This window comes from Mustela putorius, unplaced genomic scaffold, assembly GCF_011764305.1.
Source record: "Mustela putorius furo isolate JIRA1106 unplaced genomic scaffold, ASM1176430v1.1 tig00537303_pilon_pilon_pilon, whole genome shotgun sequence".
NCBI classification, from domain to species: domain Eukaryota; kingdom Metazoa; phylum Chordata; class Mammalia; order Carnivora; family Mustelidae; genus Mustela; species Mustela putorius.
The window spans coordinates 909376-927357 of NW_025422441.1; the positions used below are offsets into that span (position 1 = coordinate 909376).

At 68.1% G+C, this 17982-nt stretch overlaps 1 protein-coding gene across 7 annotated transcripts in view; it reads left to right on the forward strand.

The window, feature by feature from the left end:
- Positions 1-17982, forward strand: part of SCRIB (scribble planar cell polarity protein) — a 19470-nt gene continuing 1488 nt past the window's right edge. For 2 of the 7 annotated variants that reach the window (XM_045074095.1, XM_045074098.1), the window contains exons 1-32: positions 1-526; positions 1487-1604; positions 1729-1807; positions 1899-1988; positions 2085-2141; positions 2246-2309; positions 2404-2478; positions 2547-2691; positions 3073-3191; positions 3383-3582; positions 3671-3837; positions 3932-4062; positions 4154-4279; positions 4963-5109; positions 5234-5620; positions 6216-6278; positions 6654-6743; positions 7196-7273; positions 7815-8138; positions 8242-8322; positions 8404-8658; positions 8991-9101; positions 9199-9492; positions 9596-9784; positions 12931-13011; positions 15170-15280; positions 15364-15411; positions 15580-15654; positions 16664-16726; positions 17373-17480; positions 17569-17728; positions 17852-17981. In XM_045074095.1, coding sequence (XP_044930030.1) covers positions 368-526; positions 1487-1604; positions 1729-1807; positions 1899-1988; positions 2085-2141; positions 2246-2309; positions 2404-2478; positions 2547-2691; positions 3073-3191; positions 3383-3582; positions 3671-3837; positions 3932-4062; positions 4154-4279; positions 4963-5109; positions 5234-5620; positions 6216-6278; positions 6654-6743; positions 7196-7273; positions 7815-8138; positions 8242-8322; positions 8404-8658; positions 8991-9101; positions 9199-9492; positions 9596-9784; positions 12931-13011; positions 15170-15280; positions 15364-15411; positions 15580-15654; positions 16664-16726; positions 17373-17480; positions 17569-17728; positions 17852-17981 — 4325 coding nt within the window. In that variant the 5' untranslated portion in view covers positions 1-367. The remainder of the gene's footprint in view (positions 527-1486; positions 1605-1728; positions 1808-1898; positions 1989-2084; positions 2142-2245; positions 2310-2403; positions 2479-2546; positions 2692-3072; positions 3192-3382; positions 3583-3670; positions 3838-3931; positions 4063-4153; positions 4280-4962; positions 5110-5233; positions 5621-6215; positions 6279-6653; positions 6744-7195; positions 7274-7814; positions 8139-8241; positions 8323-8403; positions 8659-8990; positions 9102-9198; positions 9493-9595; positions 9785-12930; positions 13012-15169; positions 15281-15363; positions 15412-15579; positions 15655-16663; positions 16727-17372; positions 17481-17568; positions 17729-17851; position 17982) is intronic. The other 5 variants (XM_045074100.1, XM_045074101.1, XM_045074096.1 and 2 more) reach the window with 4 other exon arrangements.

A 17982-nucleotide genomic window follows, 5' to 3' on the forward strand; every position in this document is an offset into this window, starting at 1 on the left:
TGTCGGCGGGGCAGTCCGGCGGGCAGCGGCGGCTGTTCCGGCTGCGGCACAGCGGCGGAGGAGCGGGCTGGGCGGGATGCGCGGCCGCCGTCGCCGTCTCCCCAGACTCTGAGCGCAGGCCGGGCCGCGCCCACCCGGGCCCCCGGCCCCCGCCTCGGCCCACCGCCGCCCCTCGTCTTGACCCCAGCTCGGGCCGCCTTGGGCCAAGCGTTCCGAGCGCGGCCCGGGCCCAGCGCCGCCGCCGCCGCCCCGCCCCTCCCCCGCCCGGCCGACCCCGGCGCTCATGCGGACCGAGCCCCGCCCCCCGGCCGAGCCCGCCGCCCGAGCCCGCGTCTGAGCCCGCGCCGCGCGCCCGCCCGCCCGCACCATGCTCAAGTGCATCCCGCTGTGGCGCTGCAACCGGCACGTGGAGTCGGTGGACAAGCGGCACTGCTCGCTGCAGGCCGTGCCCGAGGAGATCTACCGCTACAGCCGCAGCCTGGAGGAGCTGCTGCTCGACGCCAACCAGCTGCGCGAGCTGCCCAAGGTGAGCGGCCGCCCGCACCTGGGCGCCGGCCTCGCCTGCCTCGGGCGCTGGCACCAGGTGGCAGCGGGCGGCGGGGTCGGGGGGCCGCGGGGGCCGGAACCTGAGTCGCCAGGTGGGGACCCACCTGCCGCGCGGTGCGGGGGGGGGGGGGCGGGCAGCCCCGCCTGCTGCTCGGCCTGCTCTCGGCCCGGCCGCGCTGGGGCGGCGAGCCCTCCCCGAGGCGGGTCCGCAGGTTCTCCGCCTCTGCCGGCTGCTGCGCGTCCTGGTCCGCTCGGCGGGGGAGACTAAAGGAAGCAGGTCATAAAAGGATTTCCTTTCTGGAGACAGGGTGCTCGGTGGCCCCGTGCCTGGGGGCTGTGTGCCACAAAGGGTGTGGCCCACCGGGGCTTGGTTGGGGGGGCTCTGTCCCTTGCCGTGTGCAGGAGCCTCCGGGATGACAACCTGTGTGCCTCTCGTTTCCTGCCTTTTTTTTCTTGGTAGTTGTCAAGTTCTTGCCACAGATGCGGGGCAGGGAGGTCGGGTGCTGTGGCAGAAGGCACTGTGGGTCCTGGCGGGCTCCCTTCCTGGGTGGGTAGGAGAGGAGCTCCGGGGGGCGAGGGCAGTCTTGGGGGAGCACACAGGGAAGGAAGAGCCGCCGGCTGGGGAGCAGGTGAACTTCTCAGCTGAGATCTGGGCTCACGAGGTCGGCCATATGGCAAGACGGTGGCAGAGGAGGCATCTGAGGGGACGTCGAGAGACCGGGTACCAAAAGTTAGCAAAGTGGAAGTGTAGCAAGGCATGGGGACAGGCTTTTCTCTTCTTTTCTTGCTGCAGACGGGGTTGATGAGGCAGGACCCTGGGTTCTTGTGTGGCCTGGAGCAGGCAGAGGCCCACGGGGTCCGTGGCTTGTGATTGGTGTCAGCTCTGGAGGGGGCTTTGCTGCAGAGTCCGCCCTCCCCTGACCCTGCTTCCTGCCCACAGCCCTTCTTCCGACTGCTGAACCTGCGCAAGCTGGGCCTGAGTGACAACGAGATCCAGCGGCTGCCCCCCGAGGTGGCCAACTTCATGCAGCTCGTGGAGCTCGACGTGTCCCGGAACGGTGAGGGACCCGGCGCGGGGCGGGGCTGCAGCTGCGGGCTGGCAGGAAGGGCTTTGAGCGTGTGGGCGCTCTGCGTGCGTCTCTATGGTGACCCTGTCCTCTCGGTGCCCCTCTCTTCTCGCAGACATCCCCGAGATTCCCGAGAGCATCAAGTTCTGCAAAGCTCTGGAGATCGCGGACTTCAGCGGGAACCCCTTGTCCAGGTGGGTGGTGGCCGCGGCAGGGGGCAGTAGTGGGCCTGGGGGCCTCCACAGCCCTGTCCTTGACGTCTGGGATCCCCTTCTCCTGGTGCAGGCTCCCCGAAGGCTTCACTCAGCTCCGCAGTTTGGCTCACCTGGCACTGAATGACGTGTCCCTACAAGCACTGCCCGGGGACGTGGGCAAGTGGGTGCCCTCCGGGGGGCGGGAGGGACAGGCTCAGCGCCCCCCCCCCCCCGCTGTGCTTGCTTCCTACACGCCTCACCCGGATCTCTCTTTCAGCCTCGCCAATCTGGTGACCCTGGAGCTCCGGGAGAACCTGCTGAAGTCCTTGCCTGCGTGAGTGGGCGCAGGTCCCCCTCCCCCCCAGCCTCTGCCTGCGCCTCGGTCCTAGGGCGCCTTGGGCCACGTGGCCCCGGCAAAACCTGCGATTTGTTCCGCAGGTCTCTGTCTTTCCTGGTCAAGCTGGAGCAGCTGGATCTGGGCGGCAACGAGCTGGAAGTACTGGTGCGGAGAGGCGGGGCCGTGGTGGGCGGGGCAGGGCCACTGAACCTCAGGCTGTCCCTCCAAGCCCGTCCCCTGTGCCCATCTGTTATCACAGCCTGATACCCTCGGGGCTTTGCCCAATCTCCGTGAGTTGTGGCTAGACCGGAACCAGTTGTCAGCACTGCCCCCGGTGAGTGAGGGTGTGGGAGCCCCTACCTGGCGCCCGGCCATCCCCTGACCCTCCGTGCCTGCCCTCAGGAGCTGGGGAACCTGCGGCGCCTGGTGTGCCTGGACGTGTCGGAGAACCGGCTGGAGGAGCTGCCGGCAGAGCTGGGCGGGCTGCTGCTCCTCACAGACCTGCTGCTCTCCCAGAACCTGCTGCAGCGGCTTCCTGACGGCATCGGTCAGCACTGGCCTGGGCGCGGGGAGGGGCGTGGCTGGCCATGAACCTCGGGCGGGGGCGAGGGGGGGACCATGACCCCACCTGGGTTCCTAGAAAGGCCCCCAAGAGGGGGAAAGGACGCCAGGGCTCGGGGTCGGGGTGACCGGGTACCGCAGCTGAGGAGCCGAGGCGTCTCACGGGGGCGGGTGGGGATGGTGAGCAGGAGCGGGCTCGCAGGTGCGCTCACCTGTGCTCTCTAGGGCTGGGGAGCTCGATGGACGGCGAGAGCAGGAGGACGGGATAGGCGGCAGGGAGGGGCGCTGCCCTCTTCCGAGCTGGGTGCTGCCTGGGTGCTGCCCTTCCCCCCACTCAGCCCTTGGCACCACGTGTCCCTGGCCCCAGGTCAGCTGAAGCAGCTGTCCATCCTGAAGGTGGACCAGAACCGGCTGTGCGAGGTGACCGAGGCTATCGGTGACTGCGAGAACCTGTCCGAGCTCGTTCTCACGGAGAACCTGCTGACGGTACGGCCGGCCTGGCAGGACTAGGGGTGCGAGGCTGGGGTGCCACCATGTGGCGGGAGGCCGCTGGCAGGAGGTGCTCGGCGGGAAGCGGTGGGTGCAGTATGGGGGAGGGGCCGCCCTGGGGGGCGCCCGTCCCCTTCTGAAGCCCAGAAGGTTTCTGCCGACCCCCGGCCCGCCCTTTCCCTGGCCAGGCCCTGCCTCGCTCGCTGGGGAAGCTGACCAAGCTGACCAACCTCAACGCGGACCGCAACCGCCTCGAGGCGCTGCCGCCGGAGATCGGAGGCTGCGCGGCGCTCAGCGTTCTCTCCCTGAGGGACAACCGCCTGGCTGCCCTGCCGCCCGAGCTCGCCCACACGGCGGAGTTGCACGTGCTGGACGTGGCCGGGAACCGGTGAGTGCCCGCCTGCCCTGCCCAGCCCCCGCCGAGCCGACCGTGCCCGCCGGCCACCGGCGCGCTGACCGTGCCCTCCGGCCGCCAGGCTGCGGAGTCTGCCGTTCGCGCTCACGCACCTCAACCTCAAGGCCCTCTGGCTGGCCGAGAACCAGGCCCAGCCGATGCTCCGGTTCCAGACCGAGGACGACGCTCAGACCGGGGAGAAGGTGCTCACGTGTTACCTGTTGCCCCAACAGCCCCCGCCCAGCCTCGGTAGGTTGCTGGTGATGGGCTGGCAGGGGGAGTGCGGTTGGGGGCGTGTCCGGCCCCAGACAAGCCCAGCCGCACTGACGCTGGTTTCCCGCAGAGGACCCGGGGCAGCAGAGCAGCCCCTCGGAGAGCCGGAGCGACGTCCCGCCCAGCCGCGTCAGCGTCATCCAGTTTCTGGAGGTCCCCGCGTGCGGTGATGACGCCGAGGGAGCTGCTGCCGAGAAGCGGGTATGGCGGGGGGCTTCCTGGGCGGGCTGCCTCCTCCCTGCCCTCCCCTGACCCCTGCCTGCCCCACCCCGCGCCCTTGTGCATGCCGCAGGGCCTGCAGCGCCGAGCCACGCCTCACCCCAGCGAGCTGAAGGTCCTCAAGAGGGGCGTGGAGGAGCGCCGAGGAGAAGCCCACTCCCGCCGGCCGGAGTCCGGCTCGCCCTCGCCCCTGGAGGAGGTGCCTGTGGGAACCCGCTCGGCACAGGGGGGACGCCGGCCCTGCAGGCTCGTACCTTGCGGGAGCCCTGAGCGTCTCGTCACCCTGGGTGTGGGGCTTTGAGGCCCCAGGGTGGCTGGGGGTGCTGTCCGGGGCCGAGCGCCCCTCTCCCACGGGGCGGGGTCGTGTTGCACAGGGGCTGTGGGGGGAGCATGTGGCATACAGATGTGCAGGGGCAGCCCGAGGCGCCCGCGTTCTTGGTGGCCCGGGGGACGGAGAGCGAGGGCCGGGGGTGCTCATGCAGCCAGCGGGGGCAGGGTCGGCTCTGGCGTCGGGAGCTGGGAGCGCCCACCCCATCCTGGTCCCTTGGAGGCTTCGGGCCACAGGGGCCGGGAAGGGAAGCTTTGGGATCCCGAGGGAGAGCTGGGCTTGTAGGGCAGGTCCCCCTGGCCCGCGAGGCTGCTGTCTGCAGCTTGTTTGCAGTCTCCCGCGCCCATGAGGCCCCGGACCTTCCCCAGACGGGAGCGCGTCTCCTGGGAGCCCATGGGCCCTTGTCCTTCGGTTGTCCGGGGGAAGGTCTGCGAGGGGCCGTGGCACACAGCTGTTGAGTTGGTGGCGGTGTGGCTCCCCCGCGAGCTGGGACGGCCGGCCCCCGCCTGTGCAGGGCGCAACCCGTGGACTGAGCCGCGCTCGCTCCGCTGCAGGACAAGAGGCTGAGTACCGAGTCTGGTGTGAGCGAGGACTCACAGCCATCTGCCGGCACAGCCTCCCAGGGAGAGCCCGAGGGCCCAAGCCTGCAGGAAGCCGCCCCCGGGCCCCAGGAGGAGGCCGCAGAGGAGAGTTACGAAGAGGTGAGGCTGGCACCGGGGGCCGGGCAGACATGGGGGGTGGGGGCCGTGCGCACGCGGCTGGGCCTCCTGGGGGCTCCTCCCGGCCCCGAGCTCGGGGTCCCTCCTCACGGCCGGCTCTGTTCAGCCCACGGTGCGCTTCGCGGAGGACACGCTGCTGCTGCCTCCCGCGGAGGATGGTGAGAGCGAGGAGGCGCCCTGGCCCCTGCCTGGCGGGAGACAGCGCCTCATCCGCAAGGACACGCCTCACTACAAGAAGCATTTCAAGATTTCCAAGCTGCCCCAGCCCGAGGCCGTCGTGGCCTTGCTGCAGGGGGCGCAGCCTGATGGTGAAGGCCTCGGAGCGCCCTCGGGCTGGCACAACGGGCCCCACGCGCCTTGGGCTCCGCGGGCAGAGGAGGAGGAAGAGGAGGAAGAGGAAGAGCCCGAGGAGGAGGAGGAGGAGGCCGTGGAGGCCGAGCCGGAGGAGGAGGAGGAGCAGGCGGCGACCCTGGTGCCCGCGCCCTCTGTGAAGGTGGGTTTCTGCTCACAAACCTACTTGGGCTGGGCTGTGCCAGCTCCTCCTGATCGGGCCGCGGTCCGTGCTGGGCTCTCCGGCAGTTGGCACAGCAGCTCTGGGTCCACGTCCCAGGCCTGGCGGACACCCCCAAGGCCTGCTGACTCCAGGGTCTCCCTGGGCTGCGTTTGGACTGGGGTCCCGGGGTTTGGCAGCCGCGCGTTGCTGCCTGGATTCCTGCTTTGTTTTGGGTCCTCCTCAGAGCTTCCTTTGGGCCACTGTGGCCCCTCAGGCCAGTCCTGTCCCTGGCTGCTCCCTGGGGACATGGTGCCCCGACTCTTCTGTGCATCTGGCGTCGAGCTTACATCCGGAGCACGGGTGTGAGGCTGTGGCAGCTAAGGGGACAGTCAGACACGGCCTCTGCCCGCTGCAGGGTCCCCCACCCCTCGGACTCTGCCCCCTTTGGTGGTGGCGGCCACACTTGGGGGCTGGAGGGGAGGGGCTGGCTGCAGTGGTGGCGGTTTCGTGTGGTGCTTCCTGTCCCTGCCGCTCGCGGGGGGCCGGCTGCAGCGGTGGCGGGCGTGGCTCACTGCATGCTGGTCCCGTCCGACAGGGGGTGTCGTTCGACCCGGCCAATAACCTGCTGATAGAGCCTGCGCGCATTGAGGAGGAGGAGGTCTGTACTCGCTCTCTGCTTGTGCTCCGGGTCCTGGGCTGTGGGCTCTCGCGCCTCCTAACCCCTGCCCCGCAGGCCCGTCCGTGCTGCTGCCCCCCTCCTCGGGTGGGGCCAGGGTGCCCTCTGATGCGGATGGACGGATGGACGTGGCGTTGGGGCCTGGGAAGGCAGCCGGTCTTGTCGGGGTGCCAGGGCGTCTCGGGATCTGCGGGGCTCCGAGGCGGCATCTGGAGGTGGGGGCAAGGACCCCGGCCTCCGTCCGGGCGGTGCCCTGCCGCACGGGGCTCCTCTGCTACTGGGCAGAGCCAGGCCCTCCTCGCGCCGTGCCAGGCCCACAGGCAGCCCCCGGACGGCCCACGTGTGTTCTGTTTGCAGCTGACGCTCACCATCGTGCGGCAGACGGGGGGCCTGGGTATCAGCATCGCCGGCGGCAGGGGCTCTACACCCTACAAGGGGGGTGACGAGGTGAGGGGCCGTACCCTTTTCCCAACATCCCTCTCTTTTCCCCAAGAGCCGGTCATGGCTTTGAGGGTTTTCCAGCCGCCCCTTCAGACCTCCCGGCTTGCTTTGTTCTGGGCCCCTGCCTGCCGGCCCAGGACCAGCTCCATGGCTCAGAGGTGGTGCGGGGCGCTGGCACTCTCCTCCGCGCTCTGCCTCACTCCCGTGTTCGACCCTGTTGGGTTTGGGGTTGCAGATCGTACCTGGAGACTGACCTGGGCCCTCTGGCTCTGTGGGCCTGGCCGCAGTGAGCCTGGCCCATGACAGCGCTGGCCCATCCTCTTCTTCCCGTGCCCCTGGGCGTCTCTGCAGGCTCCACGGGGGGTTTCCAGGCCTTGGCCAGCTGCTCCCCCAGCAGGACAGGACGGGGCCCTCCGCGGCCTCCGTCCTCCCCCTGCTCAGCCCCGCTCATTCCCCAGGGTGTGTTCATCTCCCGGGTGTCCGAAGAGGGCCCTGCAGCCCGGGCCGGGGTCCGAGTGGGTGACAAGCTCCTCGAGGTGAGTCAGGGACACGTCTCAGGTTTCACGCAAAGGGCCCCGGCTGTGTTTGGAGCAGATGCTGCCCCTGGAGGCTGGCCAGGGAGGTGGTCAGCCCTCCAGCAAGCTGGGTGGGAGGTTTAGTCCTGCCCCGGAGCCTTGGCAGGTGTGTCGGGAGGGCTCCAGGGAGACCATGTGCCTGTGCTGATGCGGACGCACCAGGATGGAGCCTGAGGATCTGGAGGGGCCCACGGACAGGCGGTGGGACAGGAGCCTCACCGAGCCGGGCTCAGATAGCCAGGGCCCTCGGGTGTCCTTAGTTGCGGGACTGCTTCGATGGGGAATAGGTGGCAGGGGTTGCAGGGCTGGGGACCTAGGTGTGGACCAGCAGGAAGGGCACCCTTGTGTTCCCATCAGCTGGCTCGCGTCCTACCCTGCCCGCACCCCCGGGGGCCGCTCAGGCCATGGGCATGGTGAGCCCACCGGGAGCCTTGTCCGCACAGGGGTGCATAGAGCACTCACGGGGCTGTGGCCCTGTCCTGATGGGCGTCGGGCTTCGCAGGTGAACGGTGTGGCCTTGCACAGCGCCGAGCACCACCAGGCTGTGGAGGCCCTCCGGGGCGCGGGCAGCACCGTGCGGATGCGGCTGTGGCGGGAACGCATGGTCGAGCCCGAGAATGCCATCACTGTCACGCCTCTGCGGCCTGAGGACGACTACAGCCCCCGGGAGTGGCGGGGAGCCGGCCTGCGCCTGCCCCTGCTCCAGCCAGAGTCTGCTGGGGCCCCCCGCCAGCGCCATGTGGCCTGCCTCGTGCGCAGCGAGAAGGGGCTGGGCTTCAGCATCGCCGGCGGGAAGGGCTCCACGCCTTACCGGGCCGGTGACGGGGTGAGGCAGCTGCGGTGTGGGGAAGGGGGTCTTTTGGGGCCAGGGGGCAGGACGGAACTTGGACTCACTGGGCCTGGCTCTCCCCCCCGCCCCCCGCCCACAGGGCATCTTCATCTCCCGCATCGCAGAAGGGGGCGCTGCCCACCGGGCGGGCACTCTGCAGGTCGGCGACCGTGTCCTCTCGGTGAGTGGGGGTAGGGGGGCCTGCTCACTGCCCCTCCGCTCCACTCACCACAGGGCACCCTGACTGGCCACACTCTTGCAGATCAACGGGGTGGACATGACTGAGGCCAGGCACGACCACGCCGTCTCCCTGCTGACCGCCGCTTCCCCCACCATCGCCCTACTGCTGGAGCGGGAGGCCGGGGGGCCCCTTCCCCCCAGCCCTCTGCCACACTCCCCCCCGCCCCCCATTGCAGCCACCACCGCCGTGGTCACTGCCACCCCTGGGGAGTCCGGGCTGCTGAGGCTGGCCCCTGGCCTGCCAGCTGCTGCCTCAGAGGGGCCGTACCCGGTGGAGGTAAGACCCCAGGCTTCTGCCTGCCTGTACCCTAATCCCCCGTAAAGTTTGCTGTGGTGCATCCGCCCCTCAGGTGGGAAAGCGGGTGCTTCTGGGCTCTGCGCCCTCCGCTCTGGGGCCCTGTTTCGTAGGTTGCTGAGTCCCCATGTGGCCTTCTGTGTGCTCGTGTGCTGTGAGGTGGCAGGGATGCCCCCGCCTCCTCAGCCCCCCACCATCCCTGACAAGCTGACTGCAGCCACCTAGGCCCGATGCCCTCTGAGCTGGAGAGGCCCCGCTTTGCTGCTGTAGCGGGTTCATCCCAGCCAGCCCCTCAGGCCCCTTGGTACCCACAGGAGATCTGCCTGCCGAGAGCCGGGGGCCCCCTGGGACTCAGCATCGTCGGGGGCTCTGATCACTCCAGCCACCCGTTTGGTATCCAGGAGCCTGGCGTCTTCATCTCCAAGGTAGATGAGGCCCCACAGGCATTCCCGTGCTGGGAGGGCCCAGCCTGGCTGCGGGGCAGCAAGGCCTCCAGCCTGCTCAGCATCCCCCTCCCGACAGGTGCTCCCCCGGGGCCTGGCTGCACGCAGCGGCCTTCGGGTTGGGGACCGCATCCTGGCAGTGAACGGGCAGGACATTCGGGAGGCCACGCACCAGGAGGCTGTCAGTGCCCTGCTTCGGCCCTGCCTGGAGCTGGTCCTGCTCGTGAGGAGGGACCCACCACCCCCAGGCATGCGGGAACTCTGTATCCAGAAGGCCCCCGGGGAGAAGCTGGGCATCAGCATTCGAGGGGGCGCCAAGGGCCATGCAGGGAACCCCTGTGACCCCACAGACGAGGGCATCTTCATTTCCAAGGTGAGGCCCCTCCTCGGCCATCCCCGCAGCACCCAGCCGCTCGGGGAGGGGACGAGGGCCCGGGTCCTGGCGGATCCTGGAGCGCGAGGCCTGGTCTCTGCAGGTGAGCCCCACGGGAGCAGCCGGGCGCGACGGCCGGCTGCGGGTTGGACTGCGCCTGCTGGAGGTGAACCAGCAGAGCCTGCTCGGCCTGACCCACGGCGAGGCAGTGCAGCTGCTGCGGGGCGTCGGCGACACCCTCACCGTGCTCGTCTGCGATGGCTTCGACGCCAGCCCCACAGTCCCGGCCGAGGTCAGTGCGTGTGCGGCTCGGCTTGCGTGATGAGGGACCGTGTGCATGCCGGGGGGCGGGGCGCCGCAGGGTCAGGCTGCGCTCCTGGATGCCTGCGCTTGACAGCACACTGAGCCTTGGGCGGAGTCCACGAGAGCAGGTGTGTGGTTGAGCCGGGCAGCATCTGGGCAGGGGTGAGGGGGCTCTGAATCCGACGCGTGGTGAGGCCGCGGCCCTGCAGGATGGCGCCTTCGGACCCAGACAGGGACCCCCAGCCTGTCCAGGGCCTGTACCCTGCTGGCGGCTCCTCCCCAGACGGGGTACTCCCTGGGACCGTCTGCCTCAGATTAGCCATTCCGGGTGGGGTGTGGGGGCACCAGTGTCCGGCCCCCCAGAGCCCTGACCCTCGGCCTGGCCTGCATGCTGAGCGGCTCTGGCTTCTGAGCCTCGGCGTCCCCTCCGCGCAGGAGGGCCCCCTACTCCCCACGCAGTCCTTCCTTGCCCACTGCTGTCCCCGGAGCCCCCAGGTGGAAGCTGACGCGGCCACTCCTGCCCGCAGCCCACACAGGCCCCCGAGGGCTCTTCACCTGGAGAGGGACAAGGCGGTCACTGCAGGTTGGCCTGTGGGGGGGGTGTTTGGTCCCTGAGGTGGGGGTCACCGCCGACAAGGTTTATCTGTTGTCCTGTGTCCGCTGACGGGAAGGGAGCCCGCGCTCTGGGCCTGGACACTGTGCTGGGGGCCTCGTGCCCCCACGTCCGTCTTCATGGGAATCCTGGTGGTTTCTGGGCCTTGAGTTTCTCTTGGGCCTTGAGGCTGGGCCGAGGAGTCCCAAGGACGCCTTTACCTTTGTTGACCTGTTACGTGTGTTCAGAGGTGTTTCGATGAGCGCGTTTGCTGATTGTAAAGCTCTCTCTGAAGAGAAGGAAGAAAACCGCTGCACGGCGGAGGGTGTGAGCCCCGCCGGGTTCCAAGTGGGGTGCACGCACTTGGCTGTGCCCCGCGGGCGGCTGCCGGGGGCTTCCCAGCACAGTGGCCAGCAGGCCTGGCAGCCCACCTTGGCTTCTGCGGAGTTCGTGCGGGAGGGCGTCCTGGGGACCAGCGGTGGGCAGATCGGCAGGCCTGCCCCGTGTGCCCCCATCCCCGGCCCCCAGCTTGGGCGCCCGCATACGTCTGTCTGTCTGTCCCGTGATTGCCTGTCGGGCTTTTGTCTCATGGGATGCACGTGGTTTTGTCGCTTGTAATTTGTAAGATTGGTTTCTTTGAGGGTTTAGAAATCTGAGTTTTCTATGAATTACGTCTTCTAATCTTGTCCTTTGTGCCTTGTGGACTTGGGGTTTCCCTTTGGAATATCTCCCCGTTCCCCAGGCCCTCCCTACCCTACGCTGTCATGCGCTTCCTTTGTCCTCCGGGACTTGCACTTGGCTGGACGGCTGTGTCACGTCAGCAGTGGGGACCCTGCTCCCGTCGTCCCCGCGGGTTAGGAACATGGCGCCTCCCTCACGTGCTCCTTGGGTCGTAAATACAGTTGCTTTCCTGTGTGCTTTGATCCCTAATTGGTCACATTGCCGGTTTTTCCTATTTTATTTACTTTTTAAAGATTTTATCTGTCTGGCAGAGAGAGACACAGCGAGAGGGAACACAAGCAGGGAGGGTGGGAGAGGGGGAAGCAGGCTCCCCGCCGAGCAGAGAGCCCGATGCGGGGCTCGATCCCAGGACCCTGAGACCATGACCTGAGCTGAAGGCAGAGCCGTAATGACTGAGCCCTCCAGGTGCCCTGGTTTTTGTATTTAAAAAAAAATTCCAGAGAAGCGAGTTCTCTCTGCCAGATGAGCCCGCCGGGTTCTCTGACAAGTCCGCGGGGCCTCGACAGTTACCTTTGCTTTCAGAACACGTTTCCCGCGGGGCCGCGCTTTCCCCGGCACGTCCACGCCTGGCTCTGCTTTCCGTACTCCTGCTAAGCTGCTTGGAAACCCTGCGTCCCGGTCAGGCCCTGCCGGTCGCTCCGGGAGCCCGGTGTCAGGGGACCGTGAGGGCGGCCGGTGGCCCTGCCTTGTGCCGACTTGAAGGGGCCGTTTCAGCGTGCACGTGGCTGTTGGCTTCTGTGTCTGGAGCCCCGGGGCGGGGGCAGGACACTTGTACAGCTCCGCTCACCGCCCCCCACCCCGGTTCTCCCTAAACTCGTCTCCTCTGCCGGGTTTTTCCCTTGCTGAATGTGAGCGCATCTGACCCTGTAGGAGTCCGGCTTTGCCGAGAGTCTAAGGTCTGCTTGGGTTCGGAACTCAGGGCTTGCCTGGGCAGAACATGTGTGCGCTTGCTGCCCCTGTTCCGTGGCCGGGGCCTCCTCGGGCACCTGCACGGCCTCGCAGACCCAGCCGGCGGGCTCGCCTGGGCTCTGTGCCTCCTCTCAGCGCTCCAGGGAGGCTCCGACCGAGGAGCCGCCCCCCGCCCGCCAGCCTGTGCGCACTGGACGTGGGCGCGCTCCGCTCACGTCCTTGGCCTCCGGCTCTCACTGGCCAAAGCGCGTCTCACCGGCGCCCCCGGAGAGCTGGCGCCCCGTCCTCACTCCCCTGCCCTCCTCGTCTCGCGCAAGGGCACGGTGCTGCCCGCGCCTCCTCTGGGCCCCGCTCCCTGCAGGGGGCACCTCCCCCCAGCTTCGCCACCCGGACCTGCAGGACACCCTGGTCCCCTTCATCTTGTCCATGTTCTCGGGACTGAGCTGAGGCCCGGGAGGTCTGAAGTGTTTTTCTCTTGCTGAATTCGCGGGTCTGTATGTTCTGCATGTTGGTGCTCAGTGCCCCCAGGGGGCGTGCAGCTGTCTGTTCAGCCTGACACGTGTCACTTGACAGCTTCCTTGCTCTCCGGACTGCGCAGGTGTCCAGGTGCTTCCTGTCCCAGCCCTGGAGCTGGCCATTTCCAGGGGTCCCCAGCACTGAGAGCCCGGCCGGGTCTGGGAGCCCTCGGAGCCTGGAATGTGGGTATTTCTAGAAAGAGAGAAGCCGCTAGTTTGTACTGTTATTTGTCAAGTAGGCTCCATGCCCAACGTGGGGCTAGAACTCCTGACCCCGAGATCAGGGGTCACAGGCGTCTCCAGCTGGGCCAACCAGGAGGGCAGGGTTTTCACTAACTTGTGATTCTTATGTTTGTGTTTCTTTTTCTCATACTGAAGTTCTTTCCAAGTAACGTGATCCTAACTAACGATTCAAAGTGCAGTAGCAACGTTACCGCTAAGGAGGCCTCTGAGAGCGAGGTAAGGTCCCGTGTCCCTGAGATTTATTCATTCACTGGGACGCGTCACCAAAATACCGAGTCTTCAAGTCACGTGAAGTAGCTCTGTGTGTTACGGCACCAACTTGGTATACAGTCGGCCTTGCTTGTTTTCAGGTCTTAAGGATGGTTTCAAAGATGGGTTTTGTGCTGGAGCGCGCCTTTACGTGGTCCCAAGCCCAGACCACAGCCGGCTCTTGCGAGGAGTCCGATGGCCATCCCCACGCCCCACTCCGATCCGTCGTGGGGTGCGTTTGGGGTTCTCTTGCCGTTGTTGCTTTTCTTTTAAGATTTTATTTGAGAGCAAGAGAGCAGGAGCAGGGGGAGCAGCAGAGGGGGCGGGGGAAGCAGGCTCCCCGCTGAGCAGGGAGCCCGATGTGGGGCTCAATCCCGGGACCCTGGGATCATGACCTGAGCCGAAGGCAGAGGCTTCACCATTTGAGCCACCCAGGCGCCCCCCATTCTTTGTTTTTGCAACACACAAATACATAAGATGACGTTCACCTTGGAGGAGAGCGGTACGAACAGGCCGCAGACTCCCTCCGAGGCCTCGCGCACAGCATCCCCTCGGGCTGGGGGCGCACGACCATCTGGCTGCCCCGTCTCCCTCGTCTGCCAACCCTGACCGAGTGCAGGGTCCCCGGGCCACACAAGACAGGCTTCAGGGGCGCAGCTCTGCTGGGATGACCGCCGCCGCCTGGAGCCCACTGACCGGGCGTACAGGTGGCGGTGTGTCCCGTCCTCAGCGGCCTTCACGGGCTGTCGCCCTGTTTCCCACCGCAGAGTGGCTCTTTCCCCTGTGAAATCCGTGTGGTGTTTTGTGGGGTTCCCCGTCCCGTTTCCCTCACCGGTGCAAGCAGCACGGTGGCGGCCGCAGCCGGGTTCTGACTCGGGGCTCCTTCCCCACGCTGAGGGGCTTCCCCGTTGGCTGGTGTGGCGCCTCCCGGGGCCGGTGTGGCGCCATGGCTGCTGGTTCTGTGTCCCTGGCTCGTGCCCCGGTCTCCCGCACAGCCCCACGTCCTGCTTCGCCAGGGAGCACTGGCTCCGCTTGGAAAGTGGTCTTTAGAAGCCAAGGTCTGGGCCTGGGGCCTCCGCGCAGCCTGAGGCCAGGAAGCGGGAGCAGCTCCCACTCGCGAAAACCAGAGCGCACGCCCTGCCCCGCGGGACAGCCCTTCCCTGTGCACGTGCAGCCTTCCCTGACGAGAGAAACCGGGCGGCGGCCTCCTGTGGGTGCTTTCCGCTCGGCTGGGCTGCGCACCTTGTCCTCCCCGGACCGAGGGCCCCACCACGCCAGGGCCTCCGTGCAGCCTTTTGCCCAGCATATTCCAGAAGGTGGGAAGGTGGGTTCCTTAGTGTTGTTGAATTTGCTTCCATCAGAATCGCGGCTGTCCCCGCTGAGCCCTATCTCTAGGGTCATTGTCCACAGCTCACGGCGGTCGCACCCCCGCAGGAGCAGCCCCATCTGCCGCGACTATCCCCATGTCTGCCCGATGCCTTCAGCCTTGGGCTCCCTCTCCCCAGCTGGGGGCCCTCCTGGCCTTGCTTCCTGGGGTGCCACCACCGCGTTCTCTCTCGCACTCGGCCTTTCTCAGTGGCCGCCGCACCGGGTCTGTGTCTCGGCCACCCCGTCCGTGGGGGCCACTCCCGTGGGGTCTTCCATGCCGCCCCCCGCTCTGGCTCCTGCTCTCAGCCAGGCCGAGATGTCGCCCTCGTCTGTGTGTTCGTCACCCGTGATCACTTTCAGGGTTCGCGGTCACAGCACAGTTTGTGGGTGGGACACGCGGCCTCCTTCCCTAGCCCTGGCGGCCGGACCGCGGGCTCTCCCTGCTTAGAGCCGCCAGGCTTCTCCTGCATCACAGCCTTTATTTCAGAGTCCTTTCTGGGGGCTGCAGATTCCAGAAACAGCCACCAGGCGCCCACGGCTCAGTGTCCACAGTCGGCCTCCCTGCTCTGCCCCGTGCTGGAACGGCCCCCAGTGCCCGTGACGTGCTTCTGTGACCCATAGCCACCCCAGGGTTATGGCCAGCGGCACCGCTCACAGACCTCCCTGCCCCAGCGGCCGCCACGGCTGGGGCTCCAGCCAACAATTGGAGGGGACCCCGAGACTGGGGTCCCCGCCCTCAGCCTGCTCCTCTCCTCAGGTGTCCCCAGGCGTCATCGCCAACCCCTTCGCAGCAGGCCTCGGCTGCCGGAACAGTCTGGAAAGCATCTCCTCCATCGACCGTGAGCTGAGCCCGGAGGGCTCCGCGAAGGTCAGAAGCGCCCGCAGCTGGCAGCCCCGGGGCTAGGGAGTCCGAGGCCAGCAGCCCCTGACCGGCATCCTCTCTGCCCACAGGAGAAGGAGCTGCCGGGACAGACGCCACCGTGGGGACTAGAGGCCGTGGTGAGTGTCTGGCTGCCCCCCACCCCCCAGCGAAGAACCGCGGGGCCTGAGGGCGGACACAGTGCGGCGGGCGGCAGGTGGCTGCAGGCCAGTCTTGGTGGCATCCACTAGCCCCCCCGCGCGGGTGCAGGCCCAGCCCCTCGCAGCACTGTGGATTCTGCCCCCCAGGGCCTGAGCTCGGAGAGCCTCAAGCTGGACTACCGCACTCTCGCCGCTGTCCCCGGCGCCGGCAGCGTGCAGAGGGTCAGTGTCCGAGTCACGTCCCTGGCCTGCTGTCCACCTCCCCATCTGAGCTCTGTCCTGCTCCTGCCCGAGCCCCCGCTCGCCACTGAGACCCTGGGCCATGGGGCTTACAGGCAGGGCCTAACAGGGGACACACGACATGGGCGCCCATGCCGGAGCTCTGCCTCCTGATCTGGCCCAAGTCCCTCTTCGTTCTGGAGCCAAGCCCTGAGGCAGCAGAGGGCTCAGCCCGGGTCCCGGGAAGCCCCCACCTCACCCCAGACTCACCGAGCCGGCTGCAGAGTGGGGAACACGGGCAGCCGGAGGCCCCGGCGGCCTTTGGGGGGGTGGGTCATGGTGGGCTTGGGCGGGAACAGCCTGGAGCAGCTCCAAGAAGCCAGGGAGACCAGGGCCAGGGGTGGGGGCGGCAGGCACCGGGCAGGATGGATAGTTGGGTCTCATCCCTCCCCCATGAGCTGTGAATAGCCCTCCCAGAGGCTGTGTGCAGCCGGCTGTCCTCCAGAGGCCTTCAGGGAGGCGAGTGGCCGCCCACTGGGCTCTAGGAGGCACCGCAGGGAGGGTGGGGGCTGTGCGGGAAGGGCCTGTGGGCTCCAGTGCATCCTCCAGCAGCCAAGTGGGGAGGCCGGGGAGGGCTGGGGGCCTACCTCTGGGCTCGCAGAGGGCAGTCGGGGCCTCCCTGGCTCACCCCCGTCATACCTTCGGGCGGGTAGCAGGGGAAGCTGCTCATGGAACAGCTGCCCCCCCGCCGCCCCCTGTGTGGGGAGAGCCTCTTTCCTGTCTCCCTCGAACAATCGGGGCAGAGGGGAGCCTGGCGGACTCCGAGTCCCTTAGGGAAAACAGTTTCATGCTGGCTGACCCGTGGTTAGGCCATCGTGCACCTGCTCTGGGCTGGGCTTGGGTTGGGGAATGGAGCAGCAGCTTTGGGCAAACACCCCCTACCCCAAGAGCTCTTCTTCGTGGGGCCCCAGCCTTGCCTGTCCCTCGCCCCAGCACTGCCTGACCCCTGCAGGTACAATCTGGGGCGACAGGAGGGAACACGACGGAGAGCCACTGCTCCCCCAGCTGCCAGCAGGTGCGTGGGGCGCCCCCACCCAGGGAGGGGGCGCCAGGGGACGGCCCCTGCCCCCCAGCTGCCCCTCCTGTGAGGGCACAGCCTGTGAGCACTCCCCCAGCTAGAGGTGCCTGGCAGGGTGGGGGCGGGGGGGGGGGGCCGGCTCCCTGTGGCTCCTGGACAGAATAGGGGCTCAGGGCTGCCTCACCTCTACCTGCCCACTTGTGCCTGAGTCCCTGGGGGCCAGCGTGGTCCTGCTGAGGCCCCCGGGTCTGCTGCATGGGAGGGCCAGGCCAGGGCACTCCCACTCTTACTGCCCGTGGTGGGGGGTAAGCACAGGCAGGCTGGCAGCCTCTGCCCCTTCTCAGCAGACGGCAGACTGGGGAGTGTCGGCCCTGTGCCCCTGGACACCCACCCCGGCCGCCGCCCCTCTGGCCCCGCACCACCCCACCCCCCAGCCCTTTACCAGAACCCCAGTGCCACCTCCTGGTCCCCGCCCCTGCCTGTTGCTGAGAAGCCTGGCTTGGGCTTGACCAAAGGCTCTGGTCCCCAGGGATAGAGGGGACCCCACTTTGAGGATATTCGGGCCCACAGGGCACGGCAGTCAGAGGCAGCTGCGGGGACAGCTGGCCTGGCCCTGCTCGGCTCACGTGTGGCCCCTCCCCAGCCCCCAGCCCCACCCTCCCCCGATGCACTGCCCACCAACGTGAAGCAGGCCTACAGGACCTTCGCCGCTGTGCCTGGCCCGCACCCACTGCAGGACACCCCCACCCAGGTACGCAGCAGGCAGCCCGCCCTTGGGCCGCGAGGGCCTCTAGGCCGCGTGCCCGGAGGCGCCAGGTCTCAGGACCCACTTCCCACAGCCCCCCACTCCCGGGGCCACGGCCTCCCCGGAGCAGCTGTCTTTCCGGGAGCGGCAGAAGTACTTTGAGCTGGAGGTGCGGGTGCCCCAGGCTGAGGGGCCCCCGAAGCGCGTGTCCCTGGTGGGTGCCGACGACCTGCGTAAGATGCAGGAGGAGGAAGGTAGGTGGCAGGTGGGCGGGCAGGAGGGCGGCCACGTGGGCGGGCAGGAAGGCCTGGGCGGACGTCCCTCCTGACGCCCCGCACCCCACCCCACCCCCACCCACCCCCCCCCGCCGCCCGCAGCCCGGAAGCTGCAGCAGAAGCGGGCGCAGCTGCTGCGGGAGGCCGAGGAGGCCGAGGCCGGCGGGCTCGCCCTGGACCTGGATGGGGAGGAGCAGGAGGAGCCAGCGACCTGGGCCAGTCCTGCCGCAGGG